Genomic DNA, 24,455 nt, shown 5'->3' with positions numbered 1-24,455 from the left:
CTCCTTGCTTCCCATCCCTTAGGGAGAAGCAAGTCCTCCTTGCTCCTGACAGCACCAGGTCTATGCATGTTCAAGCCATCCATCCAGCAGTCAGGCAGCAAGATGCCAGATGTTAGGTGATGACATGGAGGACAAGGGATGCCAGCTGTCAAGTCTTTCTAATGTATCCTGGGTTATTCTTAGGTTAGTGATCACGTGCAAGTTTTGGATATGCTTTTTTGTACCCTTTTGGAGCTGACAGTGATCAGTGTCTCCACCCTATCCCACCCCTGTGACTGTTACAGGTGAGCAAACAACCCATACTGGATCTGGATACCGGGGTTTATTTGAGAAACAATGAAATTAGAGCTTTTTACCCTACTTGGTGATCTTACAAACACATTCACTTCCCCCCCCCCCAGCAGTACATTCACTATGTCTGTACTTCCTATCAGGAAGATCACTAGATCACTGCTGGTCCAGGAGGGTTGAGCAGATGAAAGTCATGTTGGTTTTGTGCTGTGCAGCTTGCTCCCAGTTACCAGTCTCAGGCATTATTGGCCAAGATTCCTGCATGTCCCCCTGCATTTGTCTCCACACATCTCCCTGATCTTCCCCCACTTCCAGGATCTTTCCTCCAGCCAAGATCTTCACTTTCTTTTTGCCAGGCCTCCTTCTTCTTTTTGGTAACCCAAGCCCCCAGTTTTCCCAATTTAAATAGTCCATGTGCAGAAGCACAACACGTGATCAGGCTCCTAATTGGTGGTTCTGTTTCTGAGTTGGAGGAATCAAGATGTGACACACTTCTTTAGTCCAAGTATTAGTTATCAAAATTTACAAACAGTCTGTACTGGTTGCAGCTAGCAAGTCACAGGCTTGTGCTTGAGAGTACTAAAGTTCAATTTTGGATGTTTACCCACACATAATTATCTGCAGCCTGTCAGCATTCACAATTTAAGCTCACAATTCTTTCTGCCTACCACAGCGAGTCATCAGGAATTGTTCACTGTTCTTTGTTTCCAGACCTGGATGTCTTCTGTAATGGCTGGTGGATGTGCTGAGGTCTTGATGACCTGCTAATCTGGGTGCCATTAACGTATACAATTGAGAGCCTTTGTTCTGCTGTGTGTTCCTTCTGGTGTCTCCACACACAAAGGTTCCCATTCCTTCTCTATTCACACTAATCTTAGCCTTTCTATAAAAACTCTCTATGCTGCTGCTACAACAGCAGCAAAAGGCTGACCAAGGAAAAACTGGGACCGTTGCTGAATAGGGCAGACGATTTAGTGACAGTGGACACAGATAAGGTTGAGGCACTCAGTACCTTCTTTGTGTCCATCTTCACTAGCAAGGTCTCCCATGCCTCTGTGCTTAGTGAAAGGGTTCAAGAGGGAGAATTACCAGAAGCGGATGAGGATCAAGTCAGGGATTACGTGCGTGAACTCTACCCATACAAGTCCATGAGACCTGACAGGTTGCCTCCAAGGGTGCTGAGAGAGCTGGCTGATGTCCTTGTAAGGCCATTCCATACCATCTTTGAAAAGTCATAGTTGTCTCATTGGAAAGGAGGAAGTTCCTGATGACTAGATGAAGGCAAATATTGCATCCATCTTCAAAAATGGCCAAAAGGCCAATCTAGGGAACAACAGACTGGTCAGCCTCACTTCAGTCCCTGAGAAAATAATGAAACAAGTCCTCTTGGACAACAGTTCTGGGCATATGGAGGAGAGGGCTACTAGAAACCGTCATTAAGGATTTACCAAAGATAAATCGTGCTTGACTGACTTGGTTGCCTACTTTGATTAAAATAGTTATGGTTGTGGACATTTACCTCAACTTTATCAAGGTTTTTGACACTGTCTCCCATCCTATGCTTGTATCCAACTGTTATGGTCTGGATGGGGGCGAAGGGGGGTGCAACTAGATTGGTGAAAAAGTAGCTGGATGATCAAGCTCAAAGGATAGCGGTTGCTGTGTCATATTCTACCCGGAGGCCAGTGACAAGTGTGGAGTACTACAGGGGTCTATCCTGGAACCTGTCCTGTTGAACACCATTTTCAATGACCTGGAGGTGGCAACAGAGTGCACTCTTCTCAAGTTTGCAAATTATGCTCTTAAGGACAGGGCTGCCATTCAGAGAAACCTAGACAGGCTGGAGAAATGGGCCCATCAGAACCTCATATAACTCAACAAGAACAAGCACCTAGTCTTGTACCTGGGAAGGAAGAACCCCTTGCAAAGATACTGGCTGAGGACTGCCTGGCTGGGGAGCAGTTCTGCTGAAAAGGACCTGGGTGCTCTTGATAGGCAGCAAGCTGAACATGAGCCAGCAGTGTGTCCTGGCAGCAAAGGCGGCCAACATAATTCTGGGCTGTATTAACAGTAGTGTAGCCATTAGATCAAGGAAAGTGATTATCCCCCTTTACTTAGCATTCATTAGACATGGAATACTGTGACCAGTTTTGGGTCACGTACAATACAGGAAAGACATTGATCAACTGAAGCACATCTAATGGAGGGCCACTGAGATCATCAGGGGCCTGGACCACATGCTCTATTAGGAGAGACTGAGAAAACTGGCCTTTTTCAGCCTGAAGGCTTTGGAGGGGACCTGACAGCAGCCTTCCAGTACCTACAAGGAGGTTATTAAGAAGGCAGAGCCAGGCTCTTCACACTAGTGCATGGTGGGAGGACAGGAGACAATGGGCATAAGTGGAAATAAGAGAGGCCCTGACTGGATAGGAGAAACTTTTTCTCTATGAGGATGGTCAAGCATGGGATCAACGCGCCCAGAAAGGTTGTGCAGTCCCCATCTTTGGAGGTTTTCAAAACCAGACTGGATAAATATATTTAGTTATCTGCAGTTTGCAGCTGAGACAGCTACTATCTTTGCAGGTGTAGGGAAAAGACTCAAGATATTTGTTATCACAAGGAGCTAGTGGCCTTGGACAAAAGTCTGGCAACATGTTTAGTGCTAGTTTGCTCTGTATAAGAAAGGGACATAAAACCAGCGTGTGATGGAAAAAAAGTGAGGAAGCCCCTGTCAGTTTGAGCCTTGATACAGACAGGACTATGCAGCATGCTGTACACCAGATGAGAGATCCATCTGATGCCATCACCTTGGGCTCCTGGTATCAGAAGGGACGTAAGACATTCTAATTCAATTACTATCATCGGTTCCATATAGCTTCTGGTTTTTGAGTCAATAAACAACCTCTTTTTCTCACATCCTGGATGTGGTATGTTGTTTCCTTGAATCCTCATTGTCTGCCCAATAGCTAGACAGAACAGCAGATAACCTGAGGATAAAACACAAGTGTTCCAGACATTAGTACTAGGGCCAAGAAAGGAGCTTCCATCAGCTGATCTATTGCTTATTTTTTACTAATACTTATCCCACTGTATACTACAACAGACTTAGACTTTACTATATCATAATTAGAGCCTACAAGAAAAAAATAGCTAGTGTTGCATAACAGCTAGTTTATCTGTGTCAGCAACTGCTGGTAAGATCTATGAGAACTATTTATACCAACTCATTTACTTGGGTTAGTCAAACTATTATTCTAAAATGCATTCCAAACCCTGTGTGCGATCAGAGCAATGCAGCAGAGGGCCAAGTAAACAATAGATCTGGCTCAAGGAGCATACAAATAATAGACTCCTGTAAAAACATGTGACAAATATTTATACTGATATTTGAGGTACAGACTCTCCCTTGAAATAGCTCAGCTACAGAGTACATGTTTATGGACAGAGCTGCTATAGAAAGAGCAAGTTTGAAAAGTTTCATAGAAATTTTGGATTGCAGAGGCTCTGACACCAGGCTTGTTCTGGGAATAGCATTTGAACCCAAGATCCTAAACCACAAGGCTTTTAAAGATCGTCCTATTTCTCAGTACTTAAGTTGATAATTTCAGAAATCATTCACTTAATAAAAAGTTTTAGTTTAGCAGTGTATGAAATACCTGCCAAAACCAGACTTACAAGTGCTTGGCTCTTGACTGTGATCAAGCTTTGTTGAAAGCAGAATCTCATCCCACCCACTGTACCTGAAAGTCTCCTTTTGTTCTCTTCAACTAATAATTTTCACTCCATTATAGAACTAGCTTTAAAAAATTAGTTTTAAAAATTTAGTTAATTTAAACTAAAGTCTTAAAACCAAAAGTTTCTCAGTGACCATACAACCCAAAGATCATATGTAAGCAATTGTTAGTTATATGGGGGGGAGGGGAACAACACACAAGACTTTTTTTATGAAAGCAAAATGTAACATTTAAATCCTCTTAGAAGAGGTAGAGAGCCAGTGTTTTAATTGATGCCATTCAGATCTGCAGTACTGATGTCATACCAATTTATTGCTAATGATAAAACCAGATTTAAGAGCTATGCCAGCAATATAGCAGTATAACTGTGATCTTCAATATTCATAGAATAAGACATACCCATATCTAATAACAATAGCAGATTCCACCAGAAATCCATCACTTATTGTAAACATTGTATTTGTGCAAGTTCTTTTTCAAACTTTAATTCCCAAAATCATGAAAGGCAAATTTAGTAGCATAAAACACATTCAGTTTCATGTTTGGCAATGAGAACCCCATTCTTCATAGACAACCAAAAACCTAGCAGCACATTTTCAAACATTATTACAACTGTTTCTGGATTACCCTCCGTCCAAATCCCTCCCCACTCAAAGCACCAAAAATAAAGTGCGATGCCCATAAAAATGTCTTAAGAAAATAGCCACGTTCTTTTATTTGCAATAATGATAATAAAAATAATAATAATAATAAAAAGAGCACTTTGCCTCAGTCTTAACAGTGCTATACTGTGTCCATCATTTTGGGTTCTTCATCTTTCAGTAGCATTGAGTTTAAATTGGAAACACTTCTGTTTATGCAACCTTGTCGATCATTTGCATTCTGCAACAAATGAAGAATTCAAAGCTTAATCTCAATGCATACATACACTTACAGATAACTAAATCAAGCTCTTTATTTTGCTTGTCTTAAGATAAGTTTGTAATAAAATAAAATTTCTTAAAAAACAACAACCCAGACAGTATTGTCATAATGTGAGTGTCAAGAAGCTTCTTTAAATTTAGCTAGCATACTATCACCTTATTTACTTAGGGTTCAGTTACCAGATCTTATCAAACAGGTACCTTGACCAAAATTATTTCAAAGTACTTTAAATTGTGTCTCCTTCCCCAACATCCAGCTTTTAAACCCTTTTAAATTTTAATCTTCAGCCCAAGATGTGATCATCACCAGCACTGAAACCAAAGGCCCCGGTGTTCCAAAATAAAGATAAAACCAAGGGCAGAATATCGTAACACAGTGTAAATTTTCCTTAGACTTGACTACCTGTAGGTTTCCATTAATAGGATTAGTCATTTTCAGTTGAAAGCTCATTTCGCCTCCTGTGATGCAAAGTATATTTAATTCTAGCGCCTGAACAGGTTAATGATGCAGTTTTCCATTTAGCACAATTATTCAAGGGCACTGAACTAACATATGCCTTTTAATGCTATAAATTGTGAGAGCTTTGAGAAACAATCTCTCTTGCATATTGCTAATAGTGCATGTTAGAAATGACAGTGCTTCACGTATGGAGAGGCCTATTCCTAGATCTCAAAAAGTACATCTTCTCAAGAGTGTAGCAAAAATCTATTCCTAAAAGAGTTGTTATATTCATTTTTGGAAATAAAAAGCCTACCTGTGACAAAGACTCCAGTCCTACAATACCAGTATAGACACTGGGATTCTGTACTGACGTAGGTATAAAGGCTTGAGACTGTGAACAGATTCTCACTCTTGATTTGAATGCTTCAAGCTCAGTTTTAAAAGCTTCCAAATAGCCTTCTTCCCCTGCCTGTAAAAAGAAGAGTGAAATATTTTTCATCTCAGCCAGATTTACTTCTAGTTGTAAGCATACATACTGCTAAAGAGAAGTCTTGCAGTAATGCATATTATACTCATTAAAGGATAATGGTTTGTACAAGTCAATAACAATATTACCACCAGTCAGCTTAAAAAGAAGATTCAGGTATGCTGTTTTTTGTTTGTTTGCTTTGTTTCAAAGAGAGACTTTAGCATTTGATGGGTATAGCAACTGAGTTATTCATCTGAGAACATGTAAGAACAAAACAAATATAATTTTAATCCTTCCTTTATGCCACCTCAGAAGCCAATACCCTTAAGAGAAAAGGTACTAATGGCAGCACTCAATTCAAAAGCAAAGCATGATTCAAAGTGGGTGTCAACTGAAGTCCTTAAAGCAGCATTAAGATCAGCATGATTTGATTCTTCAGTCTTGGATAACTTAATATAGAACCTGCATCAAACCACAGCTTCAGTCTTCTCACATCTTTCTCTCCCTCTCAGCATTCCAGAGCTAACTATGACTGACTGAAGAGAAACAGACTCCAAATTGGGCCCTGCCATAAACTGTATAGAGAGGAATTATGATAAACGAAATAGGACACTTGGTTCTTAGACACATTCATGTTTGCGCTGTAATTTAGGTGGCACTTCACTTTTCCACACTCCTGTAGTTCCCATGCTATGTTCTGCTTTCCCTCTGGCCTAACAAAAATCCATGGAACTTCCATTCTCAAGATCAGAATTATGCAAAATGTTCATCCTAGAATGAACTGCCAACAAAACACCACTTCCCCATAAGCTTGATTCAGTTGGTAACATATTTAACCTCCAACTGTCAGGAAGAAAGCTCCTTCAGAACACTGATCCCTTGCAAGGGTATCAAGAGTTTCAGTGTTATACAAGTTCTGACTTACTTTGGCTTTTTGGAAAAATAGACGAAAACAGCCTCTTGGATCCACATTGCAACTTCTGGCCATTTCTATAATAAACTGCATCACAACTGCTTGGTGTGCTATTTGTTCCATCAGAGCTCTTTTCTGAAAAGAGAAATTACATAATTACAGAAAGTATCTTTAAAAGTATAACTCTATCTAGAAATCAGCAACATCTTTGCATTTGATTCCTAAAGAGGAAAGAACTGATACTGACAGAAGCAAAGGGACTGTTAATTAGCTGAGACTAGATCTAATGTAGTAATGTGTTTTGGAGGCTTCCTTCAATAAGATAACATAGACATGAGAAGACAGGGAGAAGATTAATTAAATGGCTCATCAATTTGGACAGCTTTTCTGTAGTGTAAGTGGGAAATTGCATACTTTTAAGCGGTTTAAAGGTCTTCCTAGTACCTGTTCAGCTTCTAGATGAAAACACCATAAGATGAGATATTTAGCTGTTTCTTCACATACAAGATATGGATGGTCAGACAAAAATCTTTGACTGTCATCCCATCTGCCCAGCATACCTGATTAAAAAAAAACCCAACAACATGAATTAACACATTCAATACGGAGAAGTGATTTAATGCAGTGAAGATGTTATTCAAATTTACATACCACTACAATCTCCTTCACACTTCATTGTTACCTTAGAAGAACACCATGCAAATAAAACTGAACTCTATATTTTTTGGTTATTAAAACACCTCCCAGTGCTAAAAGAACATTACCAATAAGGTATGCTCAGACTAAAGATACTGAAATATAGTTAGCTGCTACTGTTAAGATCTTATTTTTATTGTATCTCTGGCAGCGTTAAAAACAGGTTAACTGTAAATGGTTTTCACACACTGTAACCAAGTAGTATCTATACCTATTTATTAAGAATTTGATAGTATAACAAAATTGATGGATGGAGATTTATAGTCAGTGATTTTGACAGAAGTGCTTGCAAGTTAAGACAAATAGAAATGAAAGCATAATCATAGTCTAAAATTAATATGCTTTGACATGGTTTGCTAGGGTTTAGGAAATAAAAAGCTATTTTTATAACCAAGTTCAAGCATTAAGGTCAAAAACAGGAGAGCCAACTCAGTGGTTGAAAGTTAACTAGAAGACTTAATTGTAGTAAGTAGCATGAAACTACCTTCATGGAAAGACCTGCAGGTTAAAAGTCAGAACTCAAAATTCAAACAGTGAGATGATCACCTCCCCCTCATTTCCTTCATATGATTTAATTGCCCTAATACACATATTAGTAATATTTTACTGCTTGCCAGTATTAGATACAAAGTTTTACCCTTCTATCACTCATATATTTATATATTTAAAAATAAAAGATCGGTTCCATCTCTACATAGTCTTAACAGCTGTTTTGCAGATATTTACCTTTTATCATTCACCTCCCCTCATGGATTAACAGACAGAAAACCCCCAGCTATTTATTGGAGGCAGGTCCCAGGCACTTTTACATGCAGGAATTGCATCTCCATTAATGCCCCTGTCATTTCCCATGGAACAGCAGAAAAAGTTGCTAGAATTTTAATTTTTATGACTTGAAAAACTTTTTCAGTTCTATGTTGACTCAAGAAGTTCTCATTGATCATAGTAACCAACGGGCTTCTGTGCTTTACAGCTTCCATTACTTTGAAATGGTTATTTGTTATGATGCCACATCGCCTGTCCTGAGAAACAAGAATCTAGATACTCTCCTCGCCAGATGTTTCATTTGTTAGCATCCATTTTCTACAACAGTAATAACAATAACGAAAAAAAGAAATAGACCTACACAAATTCTACAGGAGATTAAACTGCAAAATGTTGGAAGCAACATACTTACCAAAGTATCTAATCTTTTGTTCATGTTTCTGTATAAATGATTTAGATATATCTTCATCTTCTACTTCTTTTCTTTTATATTGACTAATAAAACTCTAAAGATGAGAAAAAACTATTATAGAATCTCCACATATACCTTTTTTGACCTATAGGATTATTTTAATTCATTACTACTTAAAGGGCAATGTTCTAGTTTTAAACACAGCCCAGCAAACACACATGTACCCAACACTTCATGTACCCAGGAAGGTTATTTACTAAAACACAGCTCATCTAATTAATAATAGGGTGAAAAATGCCTTATCATATTATTCTTCTGAGCAATAATATATCTCAAAGTTCTATGCACGAGTAGGAACTTACTGATCTATAAACAATGAGAAATATCTATACCATCTAGCCCTGATGAAGCTAACTCAGTGGAATTATGAAAAATGATGGTTCATATTCAAGTTAAGTGCTGAAAACAAAACTGACATTTACTATGAAGACAGCTTGTGCTAATGTTAATTTCTTAATACAGATTATGTTATTAGAGGCAAACTGTGCATGTTTCAAATGTGAGAATTTAGCATAACAAAGAAACAAACTTAATGTGAAGAACTTTTTCTCATCCTTGGTTTTGGCAACAGTTGCTATAAGGGACAAATATAAGTTCTGACTCCCAGTTAAAGGAGGTGTCATACACATTCATGATATCAGTGCAACATGTCCTCTTCAATAGGACAAATTAAGAAAGAAAAACATTCAAGACATTACAATAAGCACTATACTAAATATAGAAAACACTCAAGAAGAGAAATAAATGGAATAAAAAAGGCTTATAATTGTTTTCATACACATTTATAGGCCATACCTTATTAAATACCTCCTTACTAAATGAATCTGTATTCCATATTTTCTGTCTTTCCCTCTGTATTAGTGCTGCTTCTTTTCTTCTCCATTCTTCCTCTCTCTGTCTCAGTTCTGAAGCTTCAGTCTGTGCTTTGGCATATTCCTGATCAATGGATTCCGAATTATGCAGTGCTAAACTACCAAGTTTCTGCTGGGCTTCTGCTAGATTCCATTTGGATTCTACAGAGTTCTTCACAAACTCTTTTTGGTTTTGACAGATTAATTCAATACCTTGAATATACGTCTGTGTCTGTGTGGAAAACAAAACATGCTGTTTATGGAAGGAAAATTGATAGAATTTATGAAGCATATAATTCCCAAATAGAACACTGACATGGAAGGCATCGTAAAAACAATATTATATTCACAACAGTGACTAAACACAATATTGTTCAGCTAAATTACTTTTAACGGAAACTTCTACTTCAAGCTTTCTAAACCTAATTGAAAGATACTTACAGAATCATGGATCAAGTATTACCACCAATAATACAGTCTCCAGACTGTATATCATAAAAATATTTTCTAGATAAAAGGATTTTCCACACTCTCCTCTGGCTATCTTTATTCTGCAAAATTAGCAATAGCCAAAATAGCAGAATACTTGCAAGACATACTTCTGAGAAGAAAGCATCTGCTTTATGATGTTGTGGTTTAACCCCGGCCAGCAACCAAGCACCATGCAAAAACTTTGACTGGGCAGGACCAGCTCAGCTAGCAGATCCTCTGGTATTAACCAACCAGGTAGCCTTTGCTAAATGTTTATCCCAATGTTTGAAGGTCCCACAACCCATTGCTTTCAGCGTAGTCTTTAACAATCCATTACATTGTTCAATTTTCCCAGAGGCTGGTGCATGATAGGGAATGTGATATACCCACTCAACGCCATGTTCTTTGGCCCAAGTGTCTATGAGATTGTTTTGGAAATGAGTTCCATTGTCTGATTCAATTCTTTCTGGGGTGCCATATCGCCACAGGACCTGTCTTTCAAGGCCCAGAATAGTGCTTTGGGCAGTGGCATGGGGCACAGGGTATGTTTCCAGCCATCCGGTGGTTGCTTCCACCATTGTAAGCACACGGTGCTTGCCTTGGTGGGTCTGTGGGAGTGTGCTATAGTCAATCTGCCAAGCCTCCCCATATTTATATTTCTGTCATCATCCTCCATACCACAGAGGCTCAAACCGCTTGGCTATATTGCAATGCATGTTTCACATTCATGGATTACCTGTGCGACAGTGTCCGTGGTTAAGTCCACCCCTCAATCTCAGGCCCATCTATATGTTGCATCTTTTCCTTGATGGCCTGAAGTGTCACAGGCCCACTCAGCGATAAATAATTCACCTTCATGTTGCCAATCCAAATCTACTTGAGCCACTTCAATCTTGGTTGCTTGATCCACCTGCTGGTTGTTTCAATGTTTCTCAGTGGCCTGACTTTTGGGTACATGAGCATCTACATGACGTACCTTTACAGCCAGATTCTCCAACCGAGTGGTGACATCTTGCCATAATGCAGCAGCCCAGATGAGTTTACCTCTACATTACCAATTGCTCTCGCTTCCATTGCTGCAGCTACCCCCACAGGGCATTTGCCACCATCCATGAGTCAGTATAAAGGTAAAGTATCAGCCACCTTTCTTGTTCAGCAATGTCTAAATCCAGCTGGATAGCTTTCAATTCTGCAAACTGACTCAATTCACCTTCTCCTTCAGCAGTTTCTGCAACTTGTCATCGGAGACTCCGTACAGCCACCTTCCACCTTCAATGCTTTCCTACAATATGGCAGGACCCATCAGTCAACAAGGCATATTGCTTCTTATGTTCTGGCAGTTCATTATACAATGGGGCTTCTTCAGCACGTCACCTCTTCCTCTGGTGACATCCCAAAATCTTTACCTAGTGGCCAATCCATAATAATTTCCAAGTTACCTGGATGATAGGGATTTCCTGTTTGAGCTCGTTGTATAATCAGCATGACCCACTTACTCCATGTAGCATCAGTTGCATGATGTGTAGAAGAAATCCTCCCCTTAAACATCCATCCCAGCAATGGCCACCAGGGTGCCAAGAGGAGCTGCGCTTAAGTACCAATCACTTCCGAAGTGGCTGCATGGTGCTTGGTTGCCGACTGGGGTTAAACCACGACAGATGTCAAATAACAATAGAGTAACTATTACTACCTACCTTCCAGCATGCATTAATATTACTGTGGTGGGTTGACCTTGGCTGGCTGCCAGGTGCCCACCAAGCCACTCTCTCACTACTCCTCCTCAGCAGGACAGAGGAAGAAAATAAGATGAAAAAAAGCTCGTGGGTCAAGATAAAGACAGGAAGATTGGTCACCAATTACCATCACAGGCAAAACAGACTCGACTTGGAGAAGTGAATTTAATTTATTTATAATTAAAAATAGAGTAGGATGGTGAGAAACAAAGACAAAACTGAAAACATGTTGTTGTTCGTTTCCCCCCCCCCCCTTCTGAAGATCAACTTCACTCCATTGTTCCCGACTCCTCTGTCTCTTCCTCCCTGTTCTGAGCAGTGTTGGGGGGATGGGGAATGGGGGTTGCACTCACTTTGTATCAGTTCCTCTCTGGCGCTCCTTCCTCCTCACACTTTTCCCTTGCTCCAGTGTGGGGTCCTTCCCATGGGCTGCATTTCTTCAAGAACTGCTGCAGTATGGATCTGTTTCATGTTATACAGTCCTTCAGGAAAAGACTGCTCAAACATGGGTCCCCCACGAGCTGCAGCTCCTGCCAGTACCCTGATCCAGTGTGGGCTCTCCACCAGCTGCAACTTCCTTCAGGGCACATCCACCTGTTCCTGTGTGGTGTCCTCCATGGGCTGTAGTGTGGATATCTGCTCCAGCACGGTCCTCTCCATGAGCTGCAGGGAACAACTGCTGTGGCACGTGGTACTCTCCATGGGTTCCAGAGAATCTCTGCTCCGATGCCTGGAGCACCTCCTCCTCCTCTTTCTTCTCTAACCTTGATATCTTCAGGGTTGTTTCTCTCAAATTTTTTCCTCACTCCTCTCACAACTGCTATGCAGTATTCTTTTGACCTTTCTTAAATATGCTTTCGCAGAGGTGCCACCAGCTTTGCTGATTGGCTCAGTTTTGGCCTGCAGTGGGTCCATTTTGGAGCTGGCCTCTGGCCAGCTCTGCCTGACGTGAGGGCAGCCCCTGGTCTCTTCTCACAGAGGCCACCCATGCAGCCCCCCCCAACATTGCCATGTAAACTCAAAACAAATGCTCACTGCATGTCCTCTGATCTTATCCTGGACTATTAGTGAAAGTGGAATTTAAGCTACGAATTAGTTGGGGCACAAGATAAGCATCCCTTTCCTTCTTCCAAACATACTGAGAGTCACTAACAAGTAGGAGATAGAAATGATTTCTTACACCACAGTATTTATATTGCCTACAGATGTACACTAGAAACTCAGCAGTTCCAGATTTTTTTTCTTTCTCTAAACCATCTGCAGGCTACAAACAGGATGCAGGCTCTCTCTTCAAAAGGAGCCCCATGGACAAGACAAGGGCTAATGAATCATAAAATCATTTAGGTTGGAAAAGACCTCTGAGATCAAGTCCAACTGTTAACCCAGGACTGCCAAGTCACCACTAAAATATGTGCCTAAGCGCCACATCTATGCATTTTTTAAACACTTAGAAGGATGGTGATTCCATTACTTCCCTGGGCAGCCTGTTCCAGTATTTGACCACCCTTCCAGTGAAGAAATTTTGTTGAAGCAGGAGGCTCGGACACAACTTATACGACCAATATGATCAAGTTAGTGCCACTTTATTAAAAGACTTACAGCAATTTATACTCTCAGCAAGAGATACACACGCTACATAGGCTTTGTTATGTAAAAAGTGATAGGTTAAAACCACTCGTCCACACGCTTCCACCTCCCTTATGATTGGTCCCAGTGTGGTGCCCACACGCTGCTCCCCCCTCGTGCAGGCATCCTGTTTTTTCTCATCCCTCTGTCCAACTCCCCCATCTCTCAGTGAACACACAGCCTCCCTATCTCCCCTGGCCTTGCACACGTCCTTCACAACACCTGCAGCTTGTTAGGGCTGCGGCCTGTTATTACAACCAAGTTATGCAGTCTGGATTGCTCGTAATATGCCCGTTTTCTTCCAGCCACTCCACAAAATTTTTCCTAATATCCAATCTAAATCTCCCCTGGTGCAAATTAAGCTGTTTTCTCTTGTCCTGTTTTTTGTTATATGGGAGAAGAGACCTACCCCCACCTTCCTTACAACCTCCTTTGAGGTAGTTGTAGACGGCAATAAGGTCCCTCCTGAGTCTCCTTCTCCAGACTAAACAACCACAGATCTCTCAGCTGCTCCTCATAAGACTTGTTCTCTAGACCCTTCACCAGCTTCATTGTCCTTCTCTGGACATGCTCCAGCACCTCTATTTCCCTCTTGAAGTGAGGGGTCCAAAACTGAACACAGTGTTTGAGGTGTGGCCTCACCAGTGCCAAGTACAGGGGGACAATCACTTCCTTTGTCCTGCTGGCCACACTGTTTCAGATCTAAGCCATGATACTATTGGCCTTCTTGGCCACCTGGGCACACTGCTGGCTCATGTTAAGCCAGCTGTCAACCAGCACCCCCAGGTCCTTTTCCACCAGGCAGCTTTCCAGCCACTCTTCCTCAAGCCTGTAGCGTTGCGTGGGGGTGTTGTGACCCAAATGCAGGACCCAGCACTTCTTGATGAACCTCATACAATTGGCCTCAGCCCATCAGCCCCACCTGTCCAAATCCCTCTGCAGAGCCTTCCTGCCCTCAAGCAGATCAATACACACACACCCCCCTACTTTGTGTAGTCTGTAAACTTACTGAGAGTGCACTCCATCCCCTCATCCAGATCACTGATAAACATATTAAACAGAACCAGCCCCAATACTGAGCCCTGAAGAACACCACTTGTGACCAGCCACCAGCTGGATGTAACTTCATTCACTGCCACTCTTTGGGCTCATCCAGCCAGCCAGCTTTTTACCAAGCAAACAGTATATCCGTCCAAGCCGTGCGCAGCCAGTTTGTCCATGAGAATGCTGTGAGAGACAGCATCAAAGGATTTACTAAGGTCCAGTTAGACAACATCTATAGCCTTTCCCTCATCCACTAGGTGGGTCACCTTGTCATAGAAGAGATCAGGTTCATCAAGCAGGACCTGACTTTCATAATCCCATGCTGGCAGGGCCTGATCCCCTGGTTGTCCTGCACACGCTGTGTGATGGTACTCAGGATGATCTGCTCCATAACTTTCCCTGGCATCGAGGTCAGGCTGACAGGCCTGTAGTTCTCCAGATCCTCCTTCCTGCCCTTCTTGTAGATAGGCGTCACACTGGCTAACATCCAGTCTTCTAGGACCTCCCTAGTTAGCCAGGGCTGTTGATAACTAATGGAGAGTGGCTTGGTGAGCTCTTCCACCAGCTCCCTCAGTACCATTTGGTGGATCCCATCTGGCTCCATAGACTTGTGCATGTCCAAGGGGAGCAGCAGGTCGCTGTTTCCTCCTAGACTGTGGGGACTTGTCCTGGTTTCAGCTAGGATAGAGTTAATTTTCTTCTTAGTAGATGGTACAGTGCTGTGTTTTGGATTTGCTGTGAGAACAATGTTGATAGCACACTGATGGTTTTGGTTGTTGCTGGGTAATATTTACACCAAGACAAGGACTTTTCAGTTTCTTGGGCTCTGCCATCAAGAAGGCTGGAGGGGCATGGGAAATTGGGAGGGGACACAGCCAGGACAGGTGACCCAAGCTAGCCAAAGAGGTATTCGTTACTATATGACATCATGCTGAGTATATAAACTGGGGGAAGAAGGAGGAAGGGGGAGGATGCTCGGCATTATAGCATTTGTCTTCTTGAGTAACTGTCACACATGATGGAGCCCTGCTTTCCTGGAGATGGCTGAATACTTGTCTGCCAATGGAAAGCAGTGAATGAATTCCTTGTTTTGCTTTGCTTGCATTTGTGGCTCGTGCTTTACTTATTAAATTGTTCTTATCTCAACCCTCAAATTTTACATTCCTTTCTGATTCTCCTCCCCATCGTTCAGCAATGTCTAAAGCCAGCTGGATAGCTTTCAATTCTGCAAACTGACTCAATTCACCTTCTCCTTCAGCAGTTTCTGCAACTTGTCATAGGGAACTCTATTCCACCTCCAATGCTTTCCTATAATATGGCAGGACCCATCAGTAAACAAAGCATATTGCTTCTCATGTTCTGGCAGTTCATTATACAATGAGGCCTCTTCAGCACGTCACCTCTTCCTCTGGTGACATTTCAACATCTTTGCCTTCTAGACAGTCCATAATCACTTCCAAGATTCCTGGATGACTGGGATTTCCTATTCGAGCTCGTTGCGTCATCAGCACAAGCCACTTTGCTACATGGAGTATCGATTGTATGATGCACAGAGACCCTCCCTTTGAACATCTCAGCGCTGGCAACCGGGGCACCAAGAGGAGCTGTGTTTCAGTACCAATCACTTCTGAAGCAGTTTGAACGCCTTCATAAGCTGCCAGTATCTCTTTTTCAGGTTGAGTATAGCAGGCCTCAGATCCTCTGTATCCTTGAGTCTCCCCCTGGTGCTTTCTGCCAGAGGCTCCAGGTAGGGCCATTCTCCCCGGCTACAGCGTAGACCACATTTTTTACATCTTGTCCTGTCCAGACTGGCCCAAGGGCTTGAATTATCTCCCATTTAATTTGTTCAAATGCTTGCCATTGCTCAGGGCCCCATTCAAAATCATTCTTCTTCTGGCTCACCTGATAGGGCTTACAAACCAACTGTAACTTGGAATATGCATTCCCCACAACACCTAAGCAAGCATGAGTTTCTTTCTTACCAATCGGTGGAGACATATTATTTTGTTGATCACATCCATTGGGATTTCATGACGTTCACCTTGCATTTTATTCCCAAAAACTGGGTCTCCTGTGCGGGTCCCTTGACCTTACTTTCTTTTGTGGCTAAACCAGGTTTCAGAAGGATTTGGACCGTTTTCTCCCTTTTCTCAAGAACTTCTGCTGCTGTATTGCCCCATACGGTAATGTCATCGATGTATTGCAAATGTTCCAGAGGTTCACCCTGTTCTAGTGCAGCCTGGATCACACTGTGGCAGATGGTAGGGCTGTGTTTCTACCCCTGGGGCAGTTGATTCCAGGTGTATCGGACACCCCTCCAAGTGAAGGCAAACTGTGGCCTGCACTCTGCTGCCAAAGGGATTGAGAAAAATTCATTTGCGATATCAATGGTGACATACCACTTAGTTGCCTTCGATTCCAGTTCACACTGAAGTTCTAGCATGTCTGGTATGGCAGCACTCAATGGCAGTAAGCCTTCATTCAGGCCATGATAGTCCACTGTTAATCTCAATTCTCCATTAGGCTTTCGCACTGGCCATATGGGGCTATTAAAGGGTGAGAGGGTCCTGCTGATTGATCCTTGGCTCTCTGGGCGAATCACCTTATGGATTGGAATCAGGGAGTCTAAGTTGTTGCGGTATTGTCACCGGTGCACCGTTGTGGGAGTGACCGGCACCTGTTATTCTTCGACCTTCAGCAACCCTACCACAGAAGGGTCATCCAAGAGGCTGGGCAAGGTAGACATGGGGCCTCTGAGCCAGTCACAATGGGATGTTTTCATCTCTCATTCCCAGTCAGACTTATTTCAGCCTCCAATACAGTTAGCTGTTGAGATCCCCTGTCACTCCAGAAATACTAATGGGTTCTGCCCCCTCATAACTTGATGACATTAGGGTACACTGTGCACTGGTGTCTACTAGAGCTTTATACTCCTGTGGGTCTGACATGTAAGCCATCAGATCCACGCAGTCTAGTAAACCTGGTTATCCCTGTCCTTCACCTCGCTGGAAGCAGGGTCCCCCTAATCCTGATCATAGGGTTTCCCACCAGGATGGCAAGCAGTGCAGAGCAGATGTAAGTGTGGAGTAGTCCTGCCCACTTACATCTTGCAAGAATGGATTAGAATTCCTTTTCATAGGATTGAGAGTAATGTCAGCCTTTCCACTCTGTCTGGGAAACTGCCCACTGGGGACTAGAACAGCAGCCTTCCTGAAAGACCCCCTATCTATGATTGTTTTTTCCTTGAAATTCATGTACCTGTGACTCCAGGGTCAAGGTAGGTGTTCCATCCCACCTCCTCATGTCCTCTCTGTGATCCTGCATGTAAAACCACAGGGCACCCCATGGTGTGCATCTCCTATATTCTCCCTCTCAAGCAGAAGGGCACTTACTGTTGATGGCTGAGATGCAGGTCGTACAGGTGGGGAGCAGGATATGTCCTTGTCGAGTTGCTGTACCAGTTTCTCCACAGCCAAGATGGAGGTAGAGATGTAATCTTCATATTCCCAGAGTTCATCCACTTCATCCACCGTTGGTGGCACACTGTCTTTCCAGCTCATTATTGGCAATGATTTGGCATATGACGATGGTGCGCTCCATACAAATTTCTACCACGTGGGTCACGTGTATGTGACTTCGTCTGGATCTATGGTTACTGCATGCTGTTTGGGTCATAATAAATCATCTCTTTCACAGCTAGTTCCCTCAGGTACTGGATACATCTCTCCATTGCAGTCCACTTGCCTGGGCAACATATAATATCTTCCTTGAAGGGATACCCTTTCCATCACGCTTGGCAGGAGTCGCCTCCAGAGGCTGAGGACTTGCAACCTTCTTCCAGTTGCATTGTCAATACTACCTTCCCTAGAAAGTGATCCCAGCTGCTTGGCTTCCCCACCCTCTAATTCCAAACTATTATCCCTGTAACTGCAGCACTGGAACAGCCAGGTGAAAACGTGCTCACCTGGACAATGGCTGAAATCTTTTTGCATATCCCACAGCTCATTCAGAGATAGGACTCGAGAGGTTACCTCTTTTTCTGCCTCTTCCTCTTGTTCCTGTGATGGTCCTGGTTTGTCCTCCTTTAGTAAATGAGCTGACTTTCGTGTCTATTTCTTCTTGAATATAGGGGCAACTGATACTGGCATGGGTGGGTTCTCTGGTTGAGCTGCAGTGCCGGTTGCCAAGACTGGAGTAGCTGCAGCACCTGTCAATTTGCCATCAGATCCAGAGACTTTATTTTCCCCTTGAGGGTACGGCTAGGCCCCAGCACATTGCAGTAATTTATGCCTCTCTGGAACTGCCAGGGTGACAGCATACTTTTTCCAAATATTTTACTAGTTTTTTCTGGATTCTGCACTTGTTCAGGGGTGAAGTTCCAAAACACTGGAGGTGCCCACTGTTCTAGGTACTTGCCCATACTATCCCACACACTGTGCCACTCATAACGAAACAATTTTGGGGCAGATCTCTGGGTGGTATTGTAAAATAGTTGTTTAACCTTAAACAAGACCTGGAACACATTCAGTATTCCTAGCAATAGGATCATGCTGGTTTCAACATCCCAAGGATATTGACAATTTTCAGAGTTCTCAAATGCTACTGTAATTAACCTGTCAGGGAGGGGGAAGATGTGGGAGGATGTCTACTCCACAGGTTGACTCTCTGAGGAGAAAAGGCAAAAAGGTATAATTATTAATAGTTCCCATTAGATGACTCCTGAAGTACAGAGGTGACAGCAACACTGAGCACACAGACCAGGTTAGTTTCACAACCAGCAAATCTATCATATCACAAGCCAGTATTACAAATTACAACAAAATTATAACCTTAGCCCGGGCCGCAGAGATGAGAAACAGCACAACAGGGAACACGTACTGCAAGTAAGGTGTTAGATAATGCAACTCTGAGAACAAGCGCAACAACTCCAAGAGCAAGTAAATCAACATTGTGACCAGCAACTATTAAACCAACACAATGAATGCTTAGAACAGTTTTTTTTTAACACGCTCTGGTCAGATCTGTTGTTATCGCAACCCTTCGTGCCCCACATTGGGCACCAAAAAGAACGTCTAAAACGCAAAAAGGATTTTAGGAAGAAAATTAACTCTGTCCCAACTGAAACCAAGAAAGACTCCATGAAGTTCAACTAGGGCAAATGCCAAATCCTACATCTAGAATAAGCCTGTGCAACAGTACAGGCCGGGGGCCAACTGGCTATGAAGCAGCTGTGCAGAAAAGGACCTGGGGGTCCTGATGGACAAGTTGAACATAAGGCGTCAGCGTGCCCTTACAGCATGGAAGGCCAACTGCATCCTGGGCTGTATTAGCAAGAGTGTAGCCAGCAGTTCCAGGAAAGAGATCCTTCCTCTCTGTTCAGCACTTGTGAGACCACACATGAAGTGCTGTGTGCACTTCTGGGTTCCCTGGTACTAGACAGGCATGGACATACTGGAGCAGGTCCAGCAGAGGACTACTAAGATGGTCGTGGCCTGGAGCATGTGACATATGAGGAGAGGCTGAGGGAGCTGGGTATGTTCAGCCTTCACGAGAGAAGACTCAAGAGGAATCTTATTGTTGTCAACAACTGCTTAATAGTAGAATGTGGAGAAGATGGAGTCAGACTCTTCTCAGAGGTGTACAGGGACAGGATGAGAGGCAATGGACACAAGCTGCAACAAGGGCAATTCCAGTTAGTTTTTTTCCAGAAGGGTGGTCAAACTCTGGAACAGGGGCCCAGAGAAGTTGTGAAAACTCTGTCTGTGGAGATATTCAGAACTCAACTGAACAAAGCCCTGAGTAACCTGTTTTGAGCAGGGGGCTGGACTTGAGACCTCCAAACATCTCTTCCAACCTAATTTGTCCTATGACTATAATTTAGTTATTTAGAGAAGACTTTTCACCTACAGAGAAACGTACTGTATCAGCATTTATTTTTCAGTCATGATAATGTTTAAGTAACTCCTATACTCCAGCTCTCGTAAAATGCTCAGCTGTTACTGTGGGTGTATTACGTATAAATTACAGGGTTTCTGTAGCAGCAGGTTGCAGGGGTGACCTATATAGGAGGAGACCATGAACTGCCTTGTGCCAGTCACAGTCTGTTCCAGCCAGCTCTGAAACTGATGCAAACAACCCATCGCGTGCCCAAACTTCAGCCAGTCAGCAAAGCACATGGCATCTCTGCTTACACATATTTAAGAGATGAGCAGCAGCTGCTGGAGGAAGAAAATTGTATGGGACACATGGAAAAAGACATTGCTAGGGACGCGGCTGGAGATGCACCCTTGGAAGGAGGTATTCCATGCCAGAGCAGGCACTTCCCCAAAGGGACTGCAGCCTGCGGAAGAACCCAGAGTAAGAAGCAAGGTACAGTAGAAAGAAACTATTATACAACAACCCCAACCTTCTGTGCCACCTGTCACTGCATCGAAGGAATTGTTAGGGACTGAGGGTAACATGACAAAAACAAGGGAAGTTGAGACTTGGAAGAAGGAAGGAGAGGTGTTTGACTGAAGCTCAATCTGGGAAAGGGCGAGGAAAAGTGTTCCCTTAAGTGTTCAACAGCTTATGTTTTCTTCCTTCAATACTGAATCAGTAATTAAGTTTATGACAATTGGCAATAAATTATATGAAGTAAAATACACTGAGTCAAGACTGTTTTGCATGTGAAAGCATTGGTGGAGAATACAGGCAACACTCAGACCTGTAACAGCCCGGGATTGGAATAATCAGAGTGATTTAGAAAGTTACAGTGTTTAAGCAGAGCTATGGAAATGGGAGCATTGCTCCCCAGCGTGAGCACTCAGCAATCCTTTACTTGGAGTGAAATTATAGAAATGCAGGACACCTACAACTGCTGCCTCAGGGAGATGCCCCTGAAGTGGCTATGATGGTGCTGAGAAACCAGAGCTGCTGGGATACAGCCAATAGTTCAAGTGAGCAGAGCTCTGGGGAGTTTGGGGCCTATGCCACTTGCAAACACAGCCCTGTGCAAAAGAGAAGGGCTTTGAGATTGGCTGATGGAGGGATAGGCTGGGCAGTGGCCTGATCCTGAAAATGAAATAACCCCATGGAGGACCTAGGAAGAAGGGAGTAATCAGTTGCAGTTGCTTGGGCTGCTGGAGTGTATTTACAGGTGAGAAGGGAGGGACCCTGAAAAGGTGATCATTACTGACACCATGGCCCAAAAGCTCTGATGGCTAGACACAGTTACTAACACTCCTCTAGTATCACCTGATAACCTGGTGGGATGCCTTGTTGATCAAGGAGTGACCTATATATACTGTACTGGAGGGAGCATGCCAGAAAAACGGTGCAAGATTAGCAGCATGGACAAGGATAATGCTGAGGATCTGGTAGTATGGTTAACCTCAGGAAAGAATGGGAATTCTGCATACCCCCCCTCCTACACTCTGGGACTTATGGATGTTGTTGAAAGGAAGAGGATATGACAGAGCAGGATGGAAGGCCCTTTAGAGATCTAGCACTGCAAGCTAAAGAATTGCAAGAACAGGGGAGAGGTCAGAGTTCAGTTAAACCACTGCCTTCTCCTACCTCCATCTCTGGACCACATACTGTTCTGACAACCGATTTGAATTTACTGCGGGATGCGTGTATGTGTGCATGCGCAGCATTGGCCTGGTAGGGGATGGGGATAACTGAATTTATTGGACTATCTAGGTAGGGTGGCCAAGCACCCCTTTGCCTCAACAATTTAGTAGCCTAGTGGATACTGGCACCAAGTGCACCTTATTGCCCTCATTGTGTAGTGCTGATTGAAGTATAGCCATTAATGGAACAACTGGAGGGGAGACATGCCTACCTCTAGTGGAAGGGAGCCTCAGTTTGAATAGACAGGATTAGTACTCACTACCTGCTGCCATTGGCCCTACTGCCCCTGCCATCATCAGGACTGACTTTCTTAACCACTGTAGATGGACAGGCAGGACAGGAAAGCTTTGGGTTTTTTGGAATAGGAAGAAGAGTGGTTTGCACAGGAAGGAACCAACTACAGCACTCTCTACTAACCCCAATGTTGTTGCATGTACTCAAAGAGACCCAGTTATCATTCCCTTGGCAACCCAAGTAATTTGCTGTATGTAGAGTTTATAATGTATGTATATTAAGACTGTGATGATGTTGAAAGTAAAGTTTATAATGGATGTATGTTCAAACAGTTCTTAAATATGTGTTTCACAGAGGTAAAGGGTGGAAAGTAAAGGGTTTTGGTAGCAGGGGGCTGCAGGGTGACCTGTGCAGGAAGAGGCCATATACTACTATGTGCCAGTCACAGCTGGTTCCAGCCAGCTCTGAAAATTATGTAAATAATCCATTGCATGCCAAAACTTGGCACACCTGGTGCCTCTGTGTCCTGGTTTCAGCTGGGATAGAGTTAATTTTCTTCTTAGAAAACTTCCTCAAACATATTTAAGAATGGCAGCTGTTGGTGGGAGGAGGCATGGAAGGAGACAATGTAGGTACCAGCTGGAGATACAATCTTGAAAGGAATTACTCCACTCCAGAGCAGCCATGCTGTGAAGGGACTGCATCCTGTGGTTAAGCCATGTCAAAGTAGGCACACTCAAAAGGCCTGCAACCCATGGAGCAACCCACGCTAGATCAGAGAACAACAAGAAAGAAGCAAGGAGTGGTGAAAGAAAATGAGTAAGCAGCAAGGAGCTGCAGAAAGAAACCATTATGCAGATGACCCCAACCTCCTTTGTGCCACCTGTCACTAGATCATAACCCAGCAAAACCAAGGGAAGTTGAGACTAAGAAGCAGGGAGATGTTTGATTGAAGTTGAACCTGGGGAAGGGGGGAGAAAAGGTGTTTCCCTGTTTGTTTAATTGGGGGGGTGGGGTAGTGTCCTCTCTCAATACCTGAATCAGTAATTGAGTTTGTATCGATTGGCAATAAATTAAATGAAAAAAAAATCCCCAACTTGAGACTGTTTTCCTTGTGACAGTGGGATGATGACAAATTCCAATATTACCTATAGCATTACTACACACGTTCTTTCTGACACGTTCAAAGATAGCTAAACAGATCCAGGATAACCACACAGTTATGCATGCCTGTTTATGCCAATATACTAGGCTCAGTGATTCCATTTATGAAAGAAAGAAAAGTTTAATCATTCTCAGACTCACACCTTTGCACCTCTTCAGTGGTTTCATTTTATATTTTACACCACGCAGCACAAAGAAAGTACACATGTATGAACCCAAAACACGTCCCGCTCTCTGTAAGTTGATTCTGTAAACTGATAGTCATAAGCCCTTCCCTGAGAACCCAGAGGTGAAATCAGGTACGACCCTGCAGGTGCAGGGGCTAGCAACGTAGAATGCCTCAGCGGTGGGAGTCACGCATGCTTCCACCTAAGGCTCAGTAGAACAACAGAAACCCACACCACTGACACGTCTGGCTGAAGACCTCCCGCCAGAGGAAGAAAGAAGCACACGGAGCATAATAAACTCAGCAGAACAAGAAAACGGCACGACAAGCAGTATAGGGAGAGACGTACCTGTGACACCTGCGATTCTGACAGGCGCTGGATAGATGTGAGAGTTAATTCCCGTTCCTCATCTTCCTCAACCGAACCAAGACCCTGAAAGGAGGAAGACCACAATGCCATCCTCACCACAAACTACACAATACCGACAGAACATCCCCAACCCTGAACCGGATATTCCTGTTGCTTGAGGCCGCTACAAGCTTCCCCGGAAGTGACACTGCACCCGACCTCCTACGGCAAACGTAAGGCTTATTTCCTCTCCCTCACCCTACACGTTACCCCACCACTGGTCCAGGTCACGTGGGGTAGAGCCAGCCCTGCCTCTTCCGAGCTAGGGGGGTCTCAATTCAGTGTAACATGGGAGGTGGTGGTGGTGTGTTCTGTTCTGTTTATTATTGAGCCTGTTTTGTTGGATCAGTGACAGAAAACTATTTTTAGGGAAATAGCCTTGCTGAAGTTGTTGCTGGGTGGAATGTGATCGGTTGTGATCTGTTTGCAAGCAGCCAA

General features: G+C 43.2%; 1 protein-coding gene across 1 annotated transcript; it reads right to left on the bottom strand.

The window, feature by feature from the left end:
* Positions 1-302: 302 nt before the first annotated feature.
* LOC130141978 (hsp90 co-chaperone Cdc37-like 1) lies at positions 303-24,144 on the bottom strand. The gene is made up of 8 exons (XM_056323348.1): positions 23,958-24,144; positions 9,501-9,782; positions 8,646-8,739; positions 7,217-7,332; positions 6,785-6,907; positions 5,704-5,859; positions 4,793-4,907; positions 303-3,278 (listed from the first exon to the last, which is right to left on the bottom strand). The coding sequence occupies exons 1-7, from the start codon at positions 24,066-24,068 to the stop codon at positions 4,809-4,811; spliced, it is 981 nt and encodes a 326-aa protein (XP_056179323.1). The 5' UTR covers positions 24,069-24,144; the 3' UTR covers positions 303-3,278; positions 4,793-4,808.
* Positions 24,145-24,455: the final 311 nt, after the last annotated feature.

This window comes from Falco biarmicus, chromosome W (genome assembly GCF_023638135.1).
Source record: "Falco biarmicus isolate bFalBia1 chromosome W, bFalBia1.pri, whole genome shotgun sequence".
In the NCBI taxonomy this organism is placed as follows: Eukaryota; Metazoa; Chordata; class Aves; order Falconiformes; family Falconidae; genus Falco; species Falco biarmicus.
The sequence above is the reverse complement of the archived record's forward strand: the minus strand, read 5'-3'. Positions and strand labels throughout refer to the sequence as shown.